This window comes from Myotis nattereri (genome assembly GCF_964212035.1).
Source record: "Myotis nattereri genome assembly, chromosome: 8".
In the NCBI taxonomy this organism is placed as follows: Eukaryota; Metazoa; Chordata; class Mammalia; order Chiroptera; family Vespertilionidae; genus Myotis; species Myotis nattereri.
The window spans coordinates 32,117,461-32,139,685 of NC_138083.1; the positions used below are offsets into that span (position 1 = coordinate 32,117,461).

Sequence of the window (22,225 nt, forward strand, 5' to 3'; positions counted from 1 at the left end):
TCCCTGAGAGCAGCTTGTGCACAGGGTGAGAGCCCTGACTTGCGGCTGCTGCTCAGGGGACACTCCCCTTGACCACCTGACTCTTGCGGCCAGTGGGGCTGGCCATAGTGGGGCCCACGGGATTGTAGAAAACAAAAAGCCAGTTCTTCCCTGGCTATTCCCAAGAGCTTAGCTCCCACCTCCCAGCCTTTCCTGATAGAGGTCTACATTCATACTTAAACGCTGCTGCCTGAGGATCCAGCTTCCCATCAGCCTGCAACTACTTGCAGACTGAATTCCTCCCCTCCAGACACTGAAATGGCGCCTCAGCTATTGGGAGCAACAGAGAACAAAGAAGGCAGTTTGGATAATCACGAAGTTTGGAGAGACAGCCAAGTGCTAGAACAGGGCTGAGTGACAATGCTCGTCTTCTGCAACAGAGCTCGCCACCAAGATGGGAAGAGGCGCCTCTTTTATCTCACACACAGAAACCAACAGGGAGAGTCAAGGACCATGAGGACATGGAGGAATGTGAACCAAACACCACCCCAAAGCATAAAACTCCCGACATGCACCTTAAGGATTACCTGGTAGTTTTATAAATGCTCATAACGATGCTCACCTTGTTCACCTCTCTAGGAGAACAAGGCTGCACAATGTGAGAATTTCAACAGAGATACAAAATATGAGAATAAAGATCTTATATAGTTACATGCATGGCCCATGGACACAGGCAGTAGGGTAATAAAGACCTGGGGTGGGTGGGTAAGTGCTTGCGGGGGTGGGTGGAGGGTATAGGAGGGGAAATGGGAGCTATCTGTAATGCTATCAATAATAAAATATATTTTTTAAAATAATATGAGAATGTACCAAACAAAAATCAATCACTGAACTGGAGAATTCAATAGAAGGGTTCAACAGCAGATTAGATGAAGCAGAAAAGAAGGTCCAGAAACTAAAAAAAAAAAAAAGACATGAAATTCATTCAATTAGAGGTTTGGTGCAGCCACCATGGAAAACAGTATAGAGAAGCCTCAAAAAATTAATAAAACCTTCATATGACCCAGCCATTCCACCCCCAGGTCTACATCCACAGAAAATGAAATCACTACCATGAAGAGGAATCTGCAACCCCATGTTCATTGCACCATTATTTACAATATACAAGTCAAGCAAGTAATGTAAGTGCCCATCAGTGGGTGAATGCATAAGAAAATGTATATAGGCAATGGAATATTATTCACCCAGAGAAACAAGGAAATGCTGCCATTTGCAACAACAGAAATGGAATTTCAGGGCATTATGCAATGTGATAAATCAGGCAGAGAAAGAAATACTGTATGATTTCAGTTATTTGTGGAAACTGGGGGTTGGGGGGAAACTCACAGACAGAGAAAAGATTGGTGGATGTGAGAGGCTGCACATTCGGTGGGGGAACAGGTCAAGGTGGTCAAATGAACAAGCTTCTAGCTATAGATAAATACGTTCTGAGGATATAAATCCAACATGGTGACTACAGTTAGCAATACTGGGTTGTATATTTGAAAGTTGCTAAAATAGAAAATCCTAAAATAGGATTTATTTTGCTCACAGCGTTTGGAGTGGACATAAATTGCATTTCTCTGAGATACATGCCTGGATGTATAAATGTGGTCATATAATACATGTGCTTTCCGGAAAGATGTGAGGAAATTATGTCTTTTGTTGCAAGGAGGCACATACCAGTTCTAAGGTGCACACCACACTGTGCTTTTGCATAGAGTTTTACCAGTTCCATCAGTAAGTGGTCATTTAGGACCTGGTTCCATCCGAACGCTGACCAGGCTCTGGTGAACCCTCTTCCATCCTCCAGCTGAGTAGGATCCTGGGCTTGGGAGTTTGGCACACAGTCCACACCACACACCCTTCTTGTCCTGGGCCCCCTAAGGGGGCATCACCATGAAGACCTCAGATGGGCTGAGGGGCCAAAGGAGAGCAGAGGCCCCAGGAATGGGGGTGGGGGAGCACTACTCCCTGGAGGCCTGTCCAAGTCCCTCTGAAAACTAAGTTGAGTAACTGCTCACCCTGTGGTTGCTTCCCTGACTGACTATTTCACAATCAGGAACTATTTAGAATATAGAGGCAGGAACTATTTAGAATATAGAGGCAGGAACTATTTAGAATATAGAGGCAGGAACTATTTAGAATATAGAGGCAGGAACTATTTAGAATATAGAGGCAGGAACTATTTAGAATATAGAGGCAGGAACTATTTAGAATATTGTTGGGAGCCATTAAAGATATTGGCTTAAACAAAGCCATCTTAAGAATTATAAGTTTCTGGTTCCTCCAGAAACTCCTAATTACCAGAAACTACCTGTGTCTTGCAAATTGGCCAGCAGTTACAGATAAACTACCCTCACACAGCCGCTAAATCACACATCTCCACTGATAAACACACAGCCATCCGGAGGCTGCTAAATCACACATCTGCGCTGATAAGCACAGCCATCAGGAGCCTAATAAATCTCTAGTAAAAGGTTACTGCCCATAGACCCCTTTACCCACCCCCCTTCCCTAAAACAGTATATATCCTGCCGCTGTGAGAATAAAGTTTGAGGCTTGATCAGGACTTGTCTTGCCTCCATTTTTTCGTGTCCCTTGTTTGTCTCATTCTCCTAGGGTGTCTCTTCGTTCCCCCGTTGTTGTCCCGTGGGTCGGGGCAGTCTGGCGCTCAACGTGGCAACTTGGGGACCCCCTGCGAGAACGTCTGCTTGAAGCGCCTGGCCAGGCACCCCTTAGAGTCACCACGCAGTATTGACTCGTGAGTGAAGACTCGGCATCTTGATCGCCACGGTTTCACCCGCCCGTGAGACAGATCATTGTGAAGGTAAGCAGACGAAACTTTTCAAACAAGAATTTCAAAATACCTCTTGAGAGCCCTCACCCTCTTTGGCTGGCCTTTTTAGTTTTCTTGATCTCCCTCCAGTCCACTAATAAGCACTTCACCTCGCCGTTCGGGGAAGAGTGAAGGGTACCCGACACCGGCAGTGAAAACTCTGAATCACTGGGAAAAGTAATTCTTCTCTGGCCCGACCTGTGTCACCCTCTCTGGCAAACTCTGAGCTCGCTAAGTCTTAGTGGTTGCCATCCTGGTATGGGGCTTATACATCCCGACCTATGACACGCGAGCAGAGGCCGTAAGGTAAAAGGAGAGCGGTTACATAAGGATCACCAGAGATTTAAGAAATTCCCAGCTGACCTGGCACGGGTTTATACGTCCCAGAGGCTTACGTGGAGGAGGAAATCTTGAGAACTACCCAGCCAAAATAATGGGCAACTCATTGAACTTTCATGAGGTATTTCTAGATGGGCTCAGGGAGTCCCTCAGGACACGGGGAGTAAGGGTTAAGAGAAAGATTTAAGAATTTCTCAGAGGGCTCAGGGAGTCCCTCAAGGCTCGAGGATTTCAGGTTAAAAAGAAAGATTTAAAGAATTTTTTCACTTTCGTCACTGACCTTTGCTCATGGTTTATTATAGACTTTTGATTTGCATGTTTAAAGTGTTAAAATTTTAGAAGGAAATCTTTTACAGTTTTTACATGTTATTATAGAATATAACCTTTGTTTTGCTTGAAAAAGGTATATTAGATCTTAAAAGTTTGCCAAAAAGTTAATCAGAACTTGCCAAAAATTGTTTCCCCTAGTGGAACACGGCATTTCATTTCCTAGAGGCTTTAGGAGAGGTCAAGGAGGATGGATCTCCTCCCCCTTGCACCATCCGCTCCTTAAGAGGAGCAGAAAGAAAAAAAAAAAAATGAGAGAAATGGCCTTCATGGCTCCCTCCACCTCCATGTCCTAATCCTGAAATGTTTAATTTGCCGTTAATAGAATCACCTGTGCAAAAAGGCCAAATTATAAAGAAATTGGAATATTAAAAGGTACTCCTTAAAATCAGGCTGAAAAAATAGTGCCATGGTCATCTTAACATGTTTTCTTATCTTAACTTGTATTTGGAATCTAAAATCTGTAATAAGAAATGAAACCCCACTGTTGAATCCGCCTCTGGTGTGGAGAGATTCAAAGGTGGCAAGAGAGAGCAGAGTTACAAGCTCTCCCGCAATGAGATTACTTAATGTTTTATTTAAAAATTACCGGAGAACATCTTATGACAACCAAACTTTGGCTAAGATAACTTTGGGTGCTAGCCATGACTTTAGAAAGCAAAATAGGAAAAAATTTAAAATGTCTTTTTCTATAAGCATGACTTTGGGAAAAATACGCCATCTGAGTCATTTGCTGAAACTTCCCCCAAAAGCAGGGTGTGGGGGAAGGGAAGAAGGAGCACGTGGCGATCCAGTGTGGACGCCCCCTCCCCAAGTATTCTAAAATTAAAGTTCTTATAATTGAATAGCTTTTACTAATTCATAAATGCATCCAGGATTTCTGTGCACATGTAAAGGGAAAAGGCCAGTTTAAAAACGAGTGCGCATAGTTTTGAGCTGAACTTGACCTTTTGCTGAGTACAGAATAAAAACCCGAGACTGTTTTGGTCTTAAAAATGGCAAAGATGAACCTGAGAAAGAAATGCAGACAGGTTTCCCAAGGCGATTTAAAGTAGCTCTTTTGAAATTTCCCGCCCTGAGGCAAAGTACCACCAGGAAGTTGACAGTCAAGTTTACATATGAATAGCTATGGCTGGAAACTTAAAACTTTTAAGTTCAAATCATCTAAAAGTATTGAAATTTATAATACTGAAATGTTAATCTGAGTATGCCTAGTATGAAGTCTACATGATAGAAGTTAATCTATTAATTGAAAATGCCTTATATTTTGTTTGAAATGTATCCTTAAATGTAAAAGTATTGATTTGAAGAATGCTAAATATTTAATTTGCTTTAAATTTAATTGATATCTCCTAATAATTATAAGAAGTATATAATTTTTAAATTATATATATATTTGGTGGTCTCTCAAGTTGGATTTCAAAACTATAACTAAGGAATGACTTTGAGAAATTTCACGGGCTCTGAAATGTTTTTCAAAAGTCTATTCTCTCTTTTTAAGTTTAGCTAAATTTAATATACTTGAAATCACATGGAAAGCTTTATCAAATAAAAATTAATAAATATATATTTTAAGTTTTTGCCTCTGAAAAAGGGCAAAACAAGTTATTTTGTTTAATATTTCTTAAAATACAGCAGTGAAATTTTAAGATGTAATTTGAAATACAAAAGCTCCTCACTACTGCATTTTAAATTAGGCTGGAGGTGGGGCAGCGTTTGCACCTCGTGTATCAGACATAAAGCTTTACTGAATTTACTAATCCTTGTAAGCAATTGAATCCTAGTAAAGTAAAAATCTTCTAAAAAGTTACTGAAGGCTTCCCATGATCCCTCTGTATATGCAAATAAGCCGAAAGGGAACGCTGTTTAAAAACATTATTTTAAATTTAATAAAAAGGAGAAATTTTAATATTTTGAAATATCTTCCACTAACATTTACAGATTGTTGTTAAAATACTAAATCTGACAACAGTTAGTCACCATAAATGAAAAATCACTTGAAATATATAGCTTTGCGACAGTATTTGTTAAAATCTCAAAAGGCAACCATGTTCCTTACATTTGTTGCTTGTGTGAGAAAGAAAGCTGTTTAGAAGAAAATAAAAAGAGGTTTCCTTCAGATGTCTAACTAAAGTTAAAAATCAATATATTGGGCTTCATAAGCTAAATTAAATAATTTGTATTTTGCCTCCTTAAACAAAGTTTATGTAAATTTACTTAAAGACTAATACCAGAAATTTAATTAATGTCATTTACTGTTCATAACTTAGGACAAGTAAAGTTAAAAGAATAAACGTTATTTCAAACTGACTTAAAATTGGCAAATTGGGCTAAGTGGATATTTTGAGAATGTGAAGGGATTTATCCCCTCCTGGGGAAGGCACTTAAACATTCTGTATTGACCTCTCTTGACCTTTTTTTAGGAACAGCATTGCATACCTATAACAAATTATCTAACCAGCTAACTGATGATGTCCAAGCTCTCTCAGGCACTATCAATGATCTCCAAGATCAGATAGATTCATTAGCTGAAGTAGTACTACAAAATAGAAGAGGGTTAGATTTGCTCACAGCAGAACAGGGAGGAATATGCTTGGCCCTACAGGAACGCTGCTGCTTCTATGCCAACAAATCCGGGATCGTCCGAGACAAGATAAAGAAGTTACAAGAAGATCTAGTGAAGAGACGGAGAGAATTATTCGAGAACCCCCTTTGGAGCGGATTGAACGGACTCCTGCCCTACCTGCTTCCGATTCTCGGCCCCCTTATAAGCCTTCTCCTAATCCTAGCTTTCGGCCCCTGGGCTTTTAGGAAATTAACAGACTTTGTAAAACAACAGGTTGATAGCGTCCTGGCCAAACCCATTCAGGTACACTACCATCGTCTAGCCATGTTAGACAGTGAATGTGATTATAATAACTGCTAAAACTCCCTCCCTGCGGGGACAGCATGACACCAGAGGGATGCTTGCCTACTCCCCATAGAAGGAGAAAGGCATGGGCACCGACCTGGGTGCACGGCAAAGCACTGCAAGGGAAGGTCACAAAAAATTTTTTTGACCTCCTCTGGATTTCCCTGTGAGCACACCTGGTTTGCATAGAGGTTGATATCCATACATAACTATCGGCTCTGCCTCTCCTCCCCAAAAGATACCAAGAGCCACTGGCGGTGGGATCCCACCATCCCACGGGAGGAACCAGGTCCCTACTCCCCCAGTCGGTTAAAGCCCACCCTTAATAAAGAAAAAGGGAGGAATTGTTGGGAGCCATTAAAGATATTGGCTTAAACAAAGCCATCTTAAGAATTATAAGTTTCTGGTTCCTCCAGAAACTCCTAATTACCAGAAACCACCTGTGTCTTGCAAATTGGCCAGCAGTTACAGATAAACTACCCTCACACAGCCGCTAAATCACACATCTCCACTGATAAACACACAGCCATCCGGAGGCTGCTAAATCACACATCTGCGCTGATAAGCACAGCCATCAGGAGCCTAATAAATCTCTAGTAAAAGGTTACTGCCCATAGACCCCTTTACCCACCCCCCTTCCCTAAAACAGTATATATCCTGCCGCTGTGAGAATAAAGTTTGAGGCTTGATCAGGACTTGTCTTGCCTCCATTTTTTCGTGTCCCTTGTTTGTCTCATTCTCCTAGGGTGTCTCTTCTTTCCCCCGTTGTTGTCCCGCGGGTCGGGGCAGAATATAGAGGCAGGAACTATTTAGAATATAGAGACAGGAACTATTTAGAATATAGAGGCAGGAACTATTTAGAATATAGAGGCAGGAACTATTTAGAATATAGAGACAGGAACTATTTAGAATATAGAGGCAGGAACTATTTAGAATATAGAGGCAGGAACTATTTAGAATATAGAGGCAGGAACTATTTAGAATATAGAGGCAGGAACTATTTAGAATATAGAGGCAGGAACTATTTAGAATATAGAGGCAGGAACTATTTAGAATATAGAGGCAGGAACTATTTAGAATATAGAGGCAGGAACTATTTAGAATATAGAGGCTGGCTACTGTGTCACAGCCTTGCACCCCTTCCTAGGCACTTCCTCTTATATCACACAACTGGAGCCTCACTTCTCTCACAGAGCAGAGAGTCCGGGTCCTCCGGGCACACACTTGGACACAGCAGGCCCCTCAGGCCTCCAGGATGCCCGTCCCTGCCTCCTGGCCCCGCTCTCCTCCTTGCCTGCTGCTGACTCTACTGCTGGGCCTCCCAGGTGAGCACTCCTTGGGCTAGAACATTCTCTTCCTGCCCCTGGACTTCTTTTTGCCCCTGAAATTTCAGGGCCTCCAGGGAAGCATGGGTGTGTCACCCAGGGCTGCACACAAGGCCAAGGACAGGGCTTTACCTGACACATGAAGTCAGGGATCTGAGTGTTTTCTCTGTGGGTCCATCCTCTGCACCTGTTACCAGAGGCAACAAAACAGATGATACTTGGAGTCTTAGGTGCTGAACAGGAGGTAATTCTTAAAATGCCTTTGAACCCAAGAACCTAGCAGGGAAGATAGTCTTTGAACGACAAGTGGGAGAGTTTGATGTATTTCACCAAAGTCAGGAGGCAGAGTCAGTCGGTAAACTACCCAAAATTCGCTTGCCCTGGAATCATCCCTGTCAGATAAAAATATACAATATTCAATAGAATTGCAAATAAGGCACCTCACATGTTTAATTTGAAATGCATACTTATAGAATAGAATTCTCTTGTCTGCCCTTTAAGCCACTCACATCTGACTCTCTAAGGTATTAACCGACCTTCCATCTTTAAAGAAAAAAGGGAGGGTTAGGGGGCATCCAGAAAGATCTTTTTGGCCCGGATAGGACAAGAGAGCCCTGCATGTCGAGAGGACAAAGGCCACTGCCAGCCCCTCCTTAACAAGGGCAGAGCAAGCGGGATTTCTATGAAAAATTCCTTTTCCCTGTAAATTACTAACATGGGGTCCCCTGAAGCCAACTGCTTCTAGGTCCGTCTCCAGAAAAATACTCGGGGGCCGGGGGTGTGAGATCAACACACTCAGTGCCCGTGACTGTCCGCGGAGGCAGAGAGCGTGTGCACGCGTGTGTGTGTCTCAACACGACCCGCTGTGACAGCGCGGGGCTCCCCAGCCCTCCAGGCGCCCAGCACCAGGGCGCTGCGTGGGTTGCAGGCGTTCAGCCAGGGCGCCCGCAGGAGAAAGAACCTGGTAAGCCTCTGCCCAACTGGCCCGAGAGTGCTGGGAAGATGGAGTGGGGGGTTGCAGAGGAGGAATAAAAGGCTCTTCCCGGGGCTGGGCAGCGATTGGCCCTGGCTGCGGGAAATGCTCTCCTCCCTGACAAATCTGAGATGGGAGAGGAGAAATGGCCTGTCCTGACTCTTGGATGCAATTCTGTGAAGATGGGAAGCTGACAGTTACAGCAGCAGCTTCCTGACCCTGAGACAGGCCTGAGACAAAACAAATTGAGGCTGAGGCAAGAACGTGTCCTCAGTGACACCTCTGAGCTGGGTGCTGGGTGAGACCATTAATGCCCTTGGTTACTTCCCTCAGCTGTTTGCACACTTACCTCTGCTCCAAGCATCCTACCTGACATTAGCCCCGCAACAGAGCACTTTACAGCCAGTGAAAGTTATGCCACAAATTATTCATTAACACCGGATGTGCAGCTCAGAGAAAAGAATGTTCCCATTTTAATAAAAAGAGGATTCATTTTCCAAGGAAAATGTTTTAGAAATCGTTATCTCTGATGTAGTTGTGTCTGAAAGACAACAAGTTAATGCCTCCTTATGGCATCTTTTCATTTTCTGTGGATTTTTTCTACAACAAGAATGTAAGGCCTGCCTCAGAGATACTGCGGGCTCAGTTCCAGTCTTCTGTGATAAAATGAGTCCTAATCTTTTTGCTGGTGGAGGGTCTTTTAAAAATAATTACCTTTATTGTTGAAAGTATTCCAGATGTCCCCTTTGTGTGTGTGAGTGTGTGTGTGTGTTTCCCCATTGACCCCCTTCACCCATCCCCACCCAGCCCAGGCCCTCACCACTCTATTGCCTGTGTCCATGGTTATGTACAACGCATACAGGTTCCCTGGTGAATCAATGCCCTCTCACCCTCCACCCACTGCTTTCCCTGGTGGGGGAGGGTCTTCTTGTTTTCCATTTGTAAAACCGCCAACACCTGTGAAAGCGCAAATAAAGTGAAGCGCAATAAAGCAAATGGAAATAAAATGCCTGGATCAGCTAAGACTCTGCCACCCTGTTCCATTTCTCTGACAATTCAGAGTGATTCTGGGGAGGAAAAAGGTAAACATGTATTCTACTAAGCTTTCTTGAACTGGGAGTATGCTCTCTTACTAGGGAAAGTTGTGTTTTTCTTTTTCAAGCTGTTTTATGAAATGAAATTGGATAGTAATAGGCATTTTATTTTTTAGTGAGCACTGAATATTAGTTTCATTTCCCTTCCCTTTGATAATACAAAGGCATTTTATTTTTTAGTGAGCACTGAATATTAGTTTCATTTCCCTTCCCTTTGATAATACAAAGTTTCATGACTTTGTAGCATTTCCCATCAGAACTTCTTCTGGGAAGAAAAACAGTCCCAACATGAAGGATGATGAGGGCTCATAGGAACCGCAGGTGATACTAAGTCCTGTAGGGAAGGACAGGACCTGCCTCTGGGGGTGTGGGATCATCTTGAGATGAAGCATCTGATGTCTAGATGCATCGGGTTTCCTAGGAGCTAACTGCCACGAATAGTGCTCATCTGTTTGGCTCTCTTCAAACGCCCATTCTTTTCCGTCTTCTCCATCCAGAAACAAACATGTTTCTTTATAAACCTGGCCACTTCCAAATTTAATGGGGACATTCAAGCCATTATGATTCAAACCCTAGTCCAGCACCTATGGCTTCTATGAAGCTTTCTTTCAGGGCCTGATGCCCATAGAGCATATGCAGGCGAGTCCATTTGTCCTTGAAGCTTCTGACTGCTTCCCGTTCCTTGTTGGTAAACTTTTCTTTCATACTCAGAAGGCATTCTGAAGTTGAAGCAGGACCTGATTCAATTCCAACTTGTAGCTCAGGTTCAGCAGCAACTACCGCACAGTCACTTTAATGAGAGACGTTTAGGATGAAACTAGGTAAGGATTCGATGAGTCTTTTGCAAGAGATAGTTTTCCTTATGCAGTGCTTTGCAAATGAATATTATTCCAAGGGATATTTGGTTTCTCTGCAGCTAACTTCCTCATCTACAGACGACCAGCCATTGCTGCCTTAGCATCCCTGGCAAAGATGAACTCCTCGGGCTGGCTTGATGATACCACCAGCAGCCAGTCAGCTGAGTTGGGCAGCCAACCTTTGCAGGAAAAGGCCCAGTGCACCCCCTCCAATGCTGGCACCAAGTAGAACCACATGGTGGGGGAAAAACATAAACCCACTCTTTGCCACATCATGTTACCTCTCTGTGCCTCAGTTTCCTCATTTGTTACAGGCTCTCACATTACAGGCTCGTTGTGAGGGTTACATGTATGACACATGCAATGTGCTGGGCTCAAGGCCCGCTCAGGGTGTGCACTTGGTCGATGAGAGCTGTTGTTGATAAATACTGACCAGCCCACAGGCTCCCAGATGCTGAATAAACACCTGCTCTGTGCTTCCCTCCAGGAGGGGCAGGTGCGGAGCTGCAGGTGATTCAGCCTCAGAAGACAGTGTCCGTCGCAGCCGGAGAGACGGCCACTCTGAGCTGCACCATGACCTCCCTGACCCCCATGGGGCCCACACTGTGGTTCAGAGGGACAGGGCCAGGCCGGGAGTTCATCTACAGTCTCAGAGGAGGCCACTCCCCCCGAATAACATGGGTTGCAGATGCCACGAGGAGAGACAACATGGACTTTTCCATCCGCATCAGTAACATCACCCCAGCAGACACAGGGACCTACTACTGTGTGAAGTTCCAGAGAGGAGGTGATGACACGGAGTTCAAGTCTGGAGCAGGCACTCAGCTCAGCGTGAGTGGTGAGTACAAGGGGGATCCTTTGTCCCACATGTGTCACAACAAGTGAGTGAGAACGAATTCCATCTTTAAGCAACAACTAAGAGTCAGGTCAAGAGGTGGGTACTTATAGTCCTGCTCTGATTCATGGTCTGATTTCACCCCGTCTGCAGATCAGGGAAGTTGAGGCCTGGAGATGTCATGCTATTTGCTGAGCCACCATGGCTGGTCAGTGGTGGGAAAAGTCTGGAACCCCCGCTTGTCTGGCTCCCCAGTCCTGGCCTTTCAATCCTGTCCAGACCCTTGGTGCCAGGGATGAGGAACTGAGAGGCTGATTGACTTGCCCATCACAAGGCCAGACCTCACCCACCTCCAGGGAGTGCTCCCCTCAATGGGGCCGAAGCTCCTCCTTAGTGACACCCATGGGCACCTGCGGTGAACCAGGCTCTGCGCTGGGTGCTGAGGCAGCTGCAGAACAAAGTAGGCAGCGGTTCCTCCCCTCGAAGCTTTGTTCTCTTCTCTCCAGTGGGAGAAACTCACTGAGGGCAGGGAGTAGAGAAGGTGCTGCTTTATCTCAGCCTCAGAAACATCACAGGAGAAGGAAATCCTGAGAAGCCCAACTCACTGTTCACTCTGACAGCCCCACTGGGAGGAGATGCCCAGAAGTGGGCGATCACTGTGGGTCTGCCTGGAAACCCCCTTTTATTCCAGAATCCCAGTCACTGTAACACAGCCTCCAAGCAGAGTTGGGTCGTCTCAGAATGTCCCTCACCCACGGAAGAGGCTCCCCATGTGGGTGGCTTAGGGGTCGTCCCATTGAGGCAACACCGTTTTCATTGAGGGTGTTTTACCAGAGGCCCAGGATCCTGAATCCTGGACTGTGAGCAGGCAGGGACCTTCAGACCATCAGGCATGACTCCCCATTTACAGAGGGGCACCTGAGGTCAAAAGGTGAAGGGACTCTGTCCGAAGTCACATGGCCAGTGAGTGAGGAAATTGTTCCAGAACTCTGATTTTAGCGTCTTTTTCCTGCTTCAAAGACAGACACTCTAAAAAAAAAGGATAGACACTCTATCCATCAAAAGCCTGGTGAATGCAGGCACTGAATAAAGCTCATTCCAGCACACCATTGAACAGGGAGCCAGCACCTCTTATGTTCAATGGTACCCAAAGCTTCACATGCCCCTCACACTCAGACTTTGTGGACCAAGGTGATTGGGAACCTCTTCCTGCCTTCAGCCACATCGCCCCAAATCGAGCATCCACATCAGCACCTAGAGCTGCCCCTCCTTCAACAGCTGCCTCCCCTCCAGCCAGTGGAGACAGCATCGTTCATTCACTGTCTTCTGTTGGTAGATGTGAGTTGTTCCCAGCCTTGGGCTATTCACACAGTGACACTGGGGATACCCTTGTCCATGGGTCACCCTACTCAACAGGGAGGTGCTCACAGGAAGAGGCATTGCTAGGTCACAGGGTGTGTGCATTTTAATTTGTGTGGGTCTTGCCAAATTCCCTCCTAGACATGGTTGCAATGGAGTCACCCCACAGCCCCTGGACACAGGTAGGGAGGGTGGCTTTAACAGTTCCCAGTAGTGTATCCTTGCCGAGGCCATCACAGGTGTAAGTGGCTCCATCATCATTCAGACCTGCTGCCCCCTGGTAGAGAGCTCCTGCCCCTTCCCTGAGCTACTAGTCCAGGTAATGCCTGGCTGAACAAGCAGCCGTGGGAGAGGTCAGGGTTCATGTCTTCATGGTGTCATTACTCCTATAGCTATGAGGACACTGATGCTCAGAGAGGAAACCTGAACTGACCAGGAAGAGAAAGTAAGATTTAAACCTCAAACAGCATAACTCACAGCCCTGCTCACCAGTCCTACACTGTGCTTGTCAAAGTGTGGAGAAAGCTCCAACCCTTTTCTTACAATCATGCATTTTTATGTTCTTCAGAAAAAAATAATTTAAAAAGGGTCCTCAGGGGAGGCAGGTCTAGGTTTCCAACTGAGAGGAGACTGACCCTCAAATGTCCCATGATATGACCTGCAACTATTCCCACAGGATATGGCTCTCCTATGGAGCATCCAGGAGGCCTTTCCCTTCTTTGTGGTGTTTTCCTCACTGAGCAGCCACAGGAGCAGCCTGGCTCAGTGGCCTGGACAGAGCAGAGAGGGGTCGCTGAGCCCCAGCACCGCCGTGGGCAGCATCCCTGTCTCTGCAGACTGAGGGAGAGGAGGGGGCATTTCCTAGAGGGCCCTGCGGCCCCAGTGAGCAGGAGCTCATAGACTCACTGTCAGGAGCCCTTTCTCCCATTTATTGCTGCAGGGCCCCCAGGCCTGAGCACTGGAGGGCACTCCTCCCTGGAGCAGGTGGCGGTCAGGGTCAGGCTCCTGAAGGTGGGCACTGGCTCTGCTGATGGACGTGAATACCTGGGAGGCCCCAGGAAATACCTCTGGGGACAGGAGTGGCCAAGGGCACAGTCCCTTCATTACTCTCAGTTTAGTTTTCTCATCTCTAAAATGGTGATGATCATAAACGCCTTTTAGGAGAGAGGAAAGGATTTGAGGTGCTCTGTCTGAATCACCCAGCACAGAGTTGCACCCCCAAATCAAGGGGTTCTGTCAGTGTCGTGAACCACTTAACTTGGCTGGACCTCAGCTCCTCACTGGCAGAAATTGTGTAGAACAACATAATACTAATAAAATCACTGATTAATCAAATATTGATGATATAATCCAATCTGCCTTTACAGAATGTTTCCAGGTGAGCCTGTTGAGAGGACAGACCCTCACTGAGCCACGGCATTGTCATCCCACGGCTGTGTGCTCCTGGGCAAGTCTCTGTCTCCCCCAAGTCCTCAGTTTCCCCACTTGATGAGGATGATAATCATCGCTCCATTCGCTGGTCTGTAAGGATTGGGGACCAGCTATGAACAGCCAGTGCACAAAAGTGAGACTGACCAGGAACTCTGTCCCTGGGCCCAGACTGTGGGAAATCACCTGGAGGGGAAAAAGTTGACTTTGAACGCAAGCGTGGAATTGCTTGTCTGCCCTGTCCCTCACTCAGAGTTCACCTCTGGGGACAAGAGGTCCTCCTATGTAAGATGAGGACAATGACACCCCCACCATTAATAGAAGGCTAACACAAAGTAAATGAGAAGGTTTGACAGTGCCACAGGCTTGTGGTTAGTGGTGAGAGTCACAGTCATGTTCATTGTTCATTGTGTTCCTTTTAAAGCCAAACCCTCTCGCCCTGTGGTATCGGGCCCCACGGGCAGGTCGCCGCCTGGGCAGACAGTGAGCTTCACCTGCAAGTCCCATGGCTTCTCCCCCAGAGACATCACCCTGAAATGGTTCAAGGATGGGAATGAGCTCCCAGCTTCCCAGACCACCATGCACCCAGAAGGAGACAGCCCTTCCTACAGCGTCTCCAGCACAGCCAGGGTGCTGCTGGCCTCGGGGGATGTTCGCTCCCAGGTCATCTGCCAGGTGGCCCATGACACCCTACAGGGGGACCCTCCTCTTCGTGGGACTGCCAACGTGTCTGAGGCCATTCGAGGTAGAGCCCCTCACACCCAGCCCAAGCCACACCTGGCCCCTGTCCTCCCAGCCTGCTCCTCCCCCTAATTTGCTCCGGGCCAGGAATTTAATTCCTGACAATCCTTCCCATCATCACTCACTTGGATTTGCCCATCACTCACCCCTGTCTAATGGCAGCTGGCAGGTGAAAAATCTACAACATGCCAAGCCATGTGCTTGATCGTTTTATCTGCTTAACCAATAGCAACTCCACTTACTGAGCGCCTACTATAAGCCAAGCTTTCATGTGCTTGGTAATTTCATTTATTTTGCTGAAGTTAGTATGTTCTAACTGCATGCCTGGGGCTGTAGTGATTGATTTCAATCATATGACCCTAATGGCAGTTACCAGTAAGATGAAAACCACAAAAACAAGACAAAAAGCTGGACTCCGTCTCTACCCCTCCCCAGAGACAAGGGGTGGGGGTCCACATGGGGAGGTGGAGGTGTTCAGTGATTTCATTCAAATGCAAGTACCCTCAGTGTCTGAGCCCGTCCTTTGTGCGGTGGGGGAGCTAAGTTCTGAAGCCCCCTCTGTGATATGTCTATTTCTTGAGGTCAGATCTTCTTCCCTTTGCTATTTCAGTTCCGCCCACCTTGGAGGTTACCCAACACACTGTGTCAGAGACCCAGGTGAATGCCATCACCTGCCTGGTGAAAAACTTCTACCCCCGGCGCCTACAGCTGACCTGGCTGGAGAACGGAAACATGTCCAGAACAGAAACGGCCTCGACCCTCGTAGAGAACCAGGATGGGACCTTAAGCTGGAGGAGCTGGATCCTCGTGGATCTGTCTGCCCACAGGGAGGATGCGATGCTCACCTGCCAGGTGGAGCACGATGGGCAGCAGGCTGTCTCCACAAACCTCACCCTGATGGCCTCTGCTCACCAGAAGGACAAGGACAAAGGTAAAATCTAGGGAGAGGCCTCCACCCTAACTGATCCAGCTCTATTTAAATTTTATCTTTAATTTTAATGTTATAAGTACTAATTCATGCACTAGAGCAGGGGTGGGCAAACTTTTTGACTGGAGGGCCACAATGGGTTCTTAAACTGGACAGGAGGGCCGGAACAAAAGCATGGATGGAGTGTTTGTGTGAATTAATATAAATTCAAAGTAAACATCATTACATAAAAGGGTACGGTCTTTTTTTTTTAGTTTTATTCATTTCATTCCGCGGGCCGTAGTTTGCCCACGGCTGCACTAGAGGCTAGGTGGACTAATTTGTGCATGGTTGAGGTCCGGCCAGCCTGCCCCAATCAGGGCCAATTGGGCGGGCTGGCGGGGGGTGGGGGGAGTGAAATGCCGGAGGTTTGCTGGCCAGCCCCAGCCCTGATCAGGGTGGGGGGCCAAGTGGGGGTGGGGCTGGCTGGGGGAGGGGCCGAGTGCTGTTGGCCGGCTGGCCCCGCCCCCTGGTTGAACTCCCGCCCAAGGGAACAATTTTCATATTAGCCTTTTTTTATACAGGATAATCTAGAAATCTATCCATAGAAAGTAGAATTTTGAAGTGACAGTTATGTTGACATTTTCACATTTTCTCTTCAAGTAATACTGAGAGCCAGTTCTGTGTAGGGTTTACTTTGCATTTTGTATTTGGTTCTGAAAGGCCATATTTGGAGACAAGTAGCTGTCCTGCTACCATTGTCTCGGCAGCCAGAAGGGGACTGAAGATTGTTGAGTTCTTTGGCCCATAAGTCCCAGGGTCCCCTATCGCCACATCAGGGTCCTACCCTTGCTGAGCAGGCCCATTGATGTGGAGAATTCAACCTCCTCTGTAGCTCTGCTGCTCTGAGAATTGTGTCCTTGGTCCAAATCACAGCTTTTTTAGCCATCTGACTCCAGAAGGGAAAAAATCTGCAATGCTAGCAAAATCTCTTGTGGCTCACACGTAACCGTTAGCTTGTAATTAATCAGTCTTAGCTTTTCATTGTCTTTCTCCAAAGGATTGAAGCCCCAGCAGGAACCATCCAATACCATAGTCCTTATAATTACCATTTCCCAACTCATTTTCAAATGCCTGATGCCCAGGTATCCCCTCCTTTGGTTACAGCATCCCAGTACACCAACAGTGAAAATTTAAACAACTGCTCCAATACAGCCAGCAGGGCCGACTTCTACTCCAAGTCCAGCCAGTACTAGGACCTTTTGACCAGCTAGCTGATGAGTGATCTAATTTCTAAATTGCATTTTAGTTTGCTCTCCAGAAAACCCCCAAACTCCATAGGTCCATTTCCCTGGGGAGCAAACTCTAAATGGCTATAAGAATGTGGGAAGCTTATTGTGGGCAGCTGTCAGGACCCACATGCCTGAGGCAGTAAAGGAGCAGGACTGGCAGAGGGAGCTGCTGAACTACAAGGCAGCACCAGACTGGGCCACTCTACAGAGAACTGGACAGATAACAGTTTCTGAGAAATGTGTAAATGGAGGGAAGAAGGCTATGTCTTTATTTTATTTTATAAATATATACATATTCTTTTAAAATATATTTTATTGATTTTTTACAGAGAGGAAGGGAGAGGGATAGAGAGTTAGAAACATTGATGAGAGAGAAACATCGATCAGCTGCCTCCTGCTCACCCCCTACTGGAGATGTGCCCTAAACCAAGGTACATGCCCTTGACTGGGAATCGAACCTGGGACCCTTCAGTCCGCAGGCCGACGCTCTATCCACTGAGCCAGAACAGTCAGGGCAAATATATACATATTCTTATTGATTTCAGAGAGGGAGAAGGAGAGATATAAACATCAATGATGAGAGAGAATCATTGATTGGCTACCTCCTGTATGCCCCACACTGGGGATCAAGCCCACAACCCAGGATGTGTCCTAACTGGGAATCAAACCATGACCTGCTGGTTCATAGTTTGACCCTCAACCACTGAGCCACACCAGCCAGGCTATGCTGTGTCTCTATGCTCCCAGTCCAGCCAGTCTTTTGATACAGGGTGCCCTCTGGGAAGGGATGCAAACTTTGCAATTAAGCTCTCTTCAACTGAGGGTAAGTCCCAGTAAGCCTCTCAGTTGAGAATTGCCATTCTCCATCATATGATGAAAAATGGTGAGATCTTCAGTCCTACCTTAAGGATTATTTTAATTATAGTAAATCATTTAATTTTTTATTTAAACAAATACTGCTTATTGTAAATCTGCAAAAAATACAAAAGTGTGCTTTCCCAGGTTCAACTTTCTGTGTCCAATTGAAAGATTCAGCTGACATTGACCCTGGGGTCAAGGTGGGCTGAATGTTTTTTGAGCTCCTCCCAAGCATGTGACCCCTTTCCTTGAATCACAGGGTGTTTTCCAGAAAGCAGGTGTCATGAGCTCCCCCTCAATTCCTGAGAACATGGGGTGGACCCAGCCCTGTCCATGGTGCCAAGCAGAGCAGCACCACAACTCTCACTGAAATCTGTCCTCACTCTACTCAAATGCTCTGTTGACATTTGTTCCTGTAACACTGAGAAGGTGGACTTGTCCTCATTCAAAAGACAAGGTCTTAGGGTCATCCTATGGGACAACAGTGATGTATTTTTTCTAGGCTTTAATTCCATTAATCTGTGACTCTCCATAAATTCCCTGAGCCTCAGCTTTCTCATCAGAATGAGGATAATACTACCTGCCCCATTGGGTGTGAAGACCAAGTCAGTTCATCAGGTGCCGCACTTACCTGTTCTTTGGAATACATATTCCATCCATCCCTTCCCTCGAGGAAGACAACCCTGGCAAGCTAAGTAGACTTTGATTGAGGATGAACCCCATTACTCTGATTTCTGCCTTGAGCCTGAGACCAGATCAGCATTCAAAAGCTATTTCAGAGTATTGATGGGCACAAGTAGCATCAGATAAAGTGGAGGACCCTGGGAATGGTTTCCTCTAATGCAGCAGTTCTCAACCTATGGGTCGTGACCCCTTTGGGGTTTGAACGACCCTTTCACAGAGGTCACCTAAATACATCCTGCATATCAGATATTTACATGACGATTCATAACAGTAGCCAAATTACAGTTATGAAGTAGCAACGACAATAATTTTATGGTTGGGGGTCCCCACAACATGAGGACCTGTATTAAAGGGTCCGGCATTAGGGAGGTTGAGACCACTGCTCTAATGGTTCCTCCTGTCCCTGGATTTGCAGGCCCAGTACTATCTACTCAATTCCTCGTAGCTGTCCTCCTAGGCCTCAAGGTGCTGCTGGTGATTGGTGTCTCTGCCATCTATGTCCACAGGAAGTGGAGAGCCTGACAGTAAGTTGTTGGGCAGGGAAGGAAGGCTAATGTGTGTCCCAAAAGGGGCAAGGTTAACAAGAGAGGCCATCCCACAAGGTCAGGGTCCAAGAAGAGTTAGAAGGTGACACACCTCCATCAATAACCTCAGGAGTTTTAAGGATCCCTCTAAGAGATTCCTACTTCCTAGGAATTATGTGGGGTCCTGTAAGAGGTGGACTGTAAAAAGGATTTCAAAGGATATCCACAATGCTTTAGGGTTTCTGTGGAGGAACTGGGCAGAGGGAACTGATTGAGGGACAGCTAAGTGGGTAGTTACCTTGGAGACAATCACCAGATTATTTGATTGCTGATGCTCCTTGTGGCAAAGAGAATCCACAGTTTAGTGTATTATTGAGAACTCCTGAATCGGCTGCTCTGATCCTGTGTGACAGAGTGGAAGGGATGAGGAAGGAGGATCAGGACCTGGGGAGAAAGGCTGAGGAGGCAGAGTCCTCTGCCAGGTGCTACATGTTCTCTCATGACAGGAATGTCAAGAGGAGGACAGTCCAGGACATTGGAGACATACAGTAAACATTTCCTGGATGATGAGCAGATAGTTAAACATGAACACGCTTCCCACAGCTCATTCCTTCTTCTCCTGCTACATGCCACCCTCAATCTCTGCAGTCTCCTTCCTTCTATGAGACTCAGCCTAAGAAAAAAGTTGACTAGAAACTTTCACAGACTCTGCTTCAAACGCCTCTCCCCAAACTGGATCTGCTGCCCACAGGCTCCTCCTGCTGTTCCTTCTCACAGTTCTTGATGCCACCAGAGCTGGGTCTTCATACATGCTCCTCTCAGAAACACAAGCGGGCCCTAGCTGGTTTGGCTCAGTGGATAGAGCGTTGGCCTGCGGACTGAAGGGTCCCGGGTTCAATTCCGGTCAATGGCACATGCCTAGGTTGTAGGCTCGATCCCCAGTAGGGGGGGTGCAAGAGGCAGCTGATCCAATTATTCTCAGCATTGATGTTTCTCTCTCTCTCTCTCCCTCTCCCTTCCTCTCTGAAATCAATAATAAATAAAAGGGGAAAACGAAACCACCAGGAAAGGAAGCACCACTGAGGCTCCGTTATCCTGGGATCCGCATCCGCACGCCATCTGCTCCGCCCCGGCCCCATGAACCCCAACTCCCAGCCCTTCTTCTCTGGCGCCCGCGCCGGAGTGACCCCATCCTATGAGGTGCTCAAGGAGGAACACGAGGTGTCTGTGCTGGGGGGTCCCCAGAGCTCGATGGCAGCGAGGACGACGGTGATCAACATCCAGACTGACACCGTGGTGCCCGACCACATCGTCTGGTCCCTGTTCAACACCCTCTTCTTCAACCCCTGCTGCCTGGGGTTCGTGGCCTTCGCCTACTCCGTGAAGTCTAGGGACCGGAAGATGGTGGGAGACATGATTGGGGCCCAGAGCTATGCGTCCACCGCCAAGTGCCTGAACATCTGGGCTTTGGTCTTGGGCCTCCTTGTCACACTTGCGGTCATCATCGCGGTCGTCGTATTTTACGCCTCTGCCCTGAATCGCGGCTACGTGGGTTCCTATCACCTGCCCCAAGACTGAGGCCCTCCCCCTTTCCCAGCTGCTCCACGCACATGTGCACAATGGCGTTCAATAAAGCACATGTATGTGAAAAATAATAATAATAATAAATAAAAAAAGACACACAGAATCCCAAATTACAGCTGCTCTGTTATCCCATACACATGACTTGAATGTGATAAGGAGGAGGAAATGGGCTTCTGGGAATTGAGGGTATAGAATGCACTGTGACATTAAGTGCAATCAGACCTTTAGTGATAACCATCGACCTAAGAGCCAGAGGAAGAGAAAGCAATACTATGACTAAGTTGTGCAAGTTAATGCAGTGAGATAGCCATGTTGATTTTGGCATTGACTTGATAATGGATATGTCTTTTCAAAAATCTTTTTAGTTGCTGTTTAAGGATATTATGAAGCTGAGGATCAGCAATTTCAAGTAAGTTGAGAATTCCTCAATTATTTCCACTGGGAGTTGGGGCAAGAGGCAGCCCTGTGTTCTGGCTGTATGAGTCTGAGGTGCAGTTGATCTTGTTGAGTTGGAAGGGGCTGAGGCAAGAGGATCTCGATTCAAACACCACAGATTCATATTTTTCTTCCCTAGTTTTTTATTTATACTAGAGGCCCAGGGAGGGGTTCTTCAGCCCAGCCTGTGCCCTCTCACAGTCTGGGACTCCTCGGGGGATGTCCACCTGCTGGCTTAGGCCCACTCCCTGGGGGAATGGGCCTAAGCTGGCAGTCATACATCTCTCTGACAGCCCAGGAGCCCTCGGGGGATGTCCAACTAATGGCTTAGGCCACCTCAGACATCCTTAGCACTGCCATGGAGGCGGGAGAGGCTCCCGCCACCACCGCTGCCACCACCACTGTGCTGGCCAGCCAAGAGCCAGCTTCTGGCTGAGTGGCACTCCCCCTGTGGAAGCGCACTGACCACCAGGGGGCAGCTCCTGAATTGAGCGTCTGCTCCCTGGTAGTCAGTGCACATCATAGCAACTAGGTGTTCCACCATTGGGGTCAATTTGCATATTACCCTTTTATTATATAGGATTTTCTTAAATACATGGTTTTCCCTTTTAGGATTATTTCTAGAGATTTTAAGTGCTTTTTCAACATAGAGAGTCAATTAATATATCTTAAATGAATGAAAGAATTCTTTTCTTTGTATTTTCTGGAATTAAAATATCATTTCTTGGGTAAAATGACATTTACAGTATCTGGAAATTCATTTGAAATTATTTTTCTTTGGAAAAATAAAGTATACAATTATTTTTTAAAAAGTTGTTGAGCCCTAACCGGTTTGGCTCAGTGGATAGAGCATCAGCCTGCAGACTCAAGGGTCCCAGGTTTGATTCCGGTCAAG

At 46.5% G+C, this 22,225-nt stretch overlaps 2 protein-coding genes and 1 pseudogene across 8 annotated transcripts in view; 1 reads left to right on the top strand and 2 right to left on the bottom strand.

Annotated features, from left to right (window-relative positions):
* The window catches only part of LOC308523141 (KRAB domain-containing protein 5-like), a 180,745-nt gene that overhangs the window by 129,831 nt on the left and 28,689 nt on the right, over positions 1 to 22,225 (bottom strand). The gene's annotated exons all lie outside the window — the stretch shown is intronic.
* LOC308523138 (signal-regulatory protein beta-1-like) lies at positions 7,667 to 20,958 on the top strand. The gene is made up of 5 exons (XM_081096828.1): positions 7,667 to 7,759; positions 11,171 to 11,521; positions 14,730 to 15,050; positions 15,657 to 15,977; positions 20,358 to 20,958. The coding sequence occupies exons 1-5, from the start codon at positions 7,690 to 7,692 to the stop codon at positions 20,450 to 20,452; spliced, it is 1,158 nt and encodes a 385-aa protein (XP_080952954.1). The 5' UTR covers positions 7,667 to 7,689; the 3' UTR covers positions 20,453 to 20,958.
* Positions 10,080 to 10,920, bottom strand: LOC308523613 (L-aminoadipate-semialdehyde dehydrogenase-phosphopantetheinyl transferase-like; annotated as a pseudogene). Its single transcript has one exon. The product of its transcript is annotated as an L-aminoadipate-semialdehyde dehydrogenase-phosphopantetheinyl transferase-like (transcript).

Excerpts from the sequence above, each read along its gene's own strand:
- LOC308523138 (XM_081096828.1), top strand. The coding sequence starts at position 7,690 with ATGCCCGTCCCTGCCTCCTGGCCCCGCTCTCCTCCTTGCCTGCTGCTG. Across the intron at positions 7,760-11,170 it reads TCTACTGCTGGGCCTCCCAG|GAGGGGCAGGTGCGGAGCTG; the intron begins GTGAGCACTCCT and ends GCTTCCCTCCAG. Across the intron at positions 11,522-14,729 it reads CACTCAGCTCAGCGTGAGTG|CCAAACCCTCTCGCCCTGTG; the intron begins GTGAGTACAAGG and ends TTCCTTTTAAAG.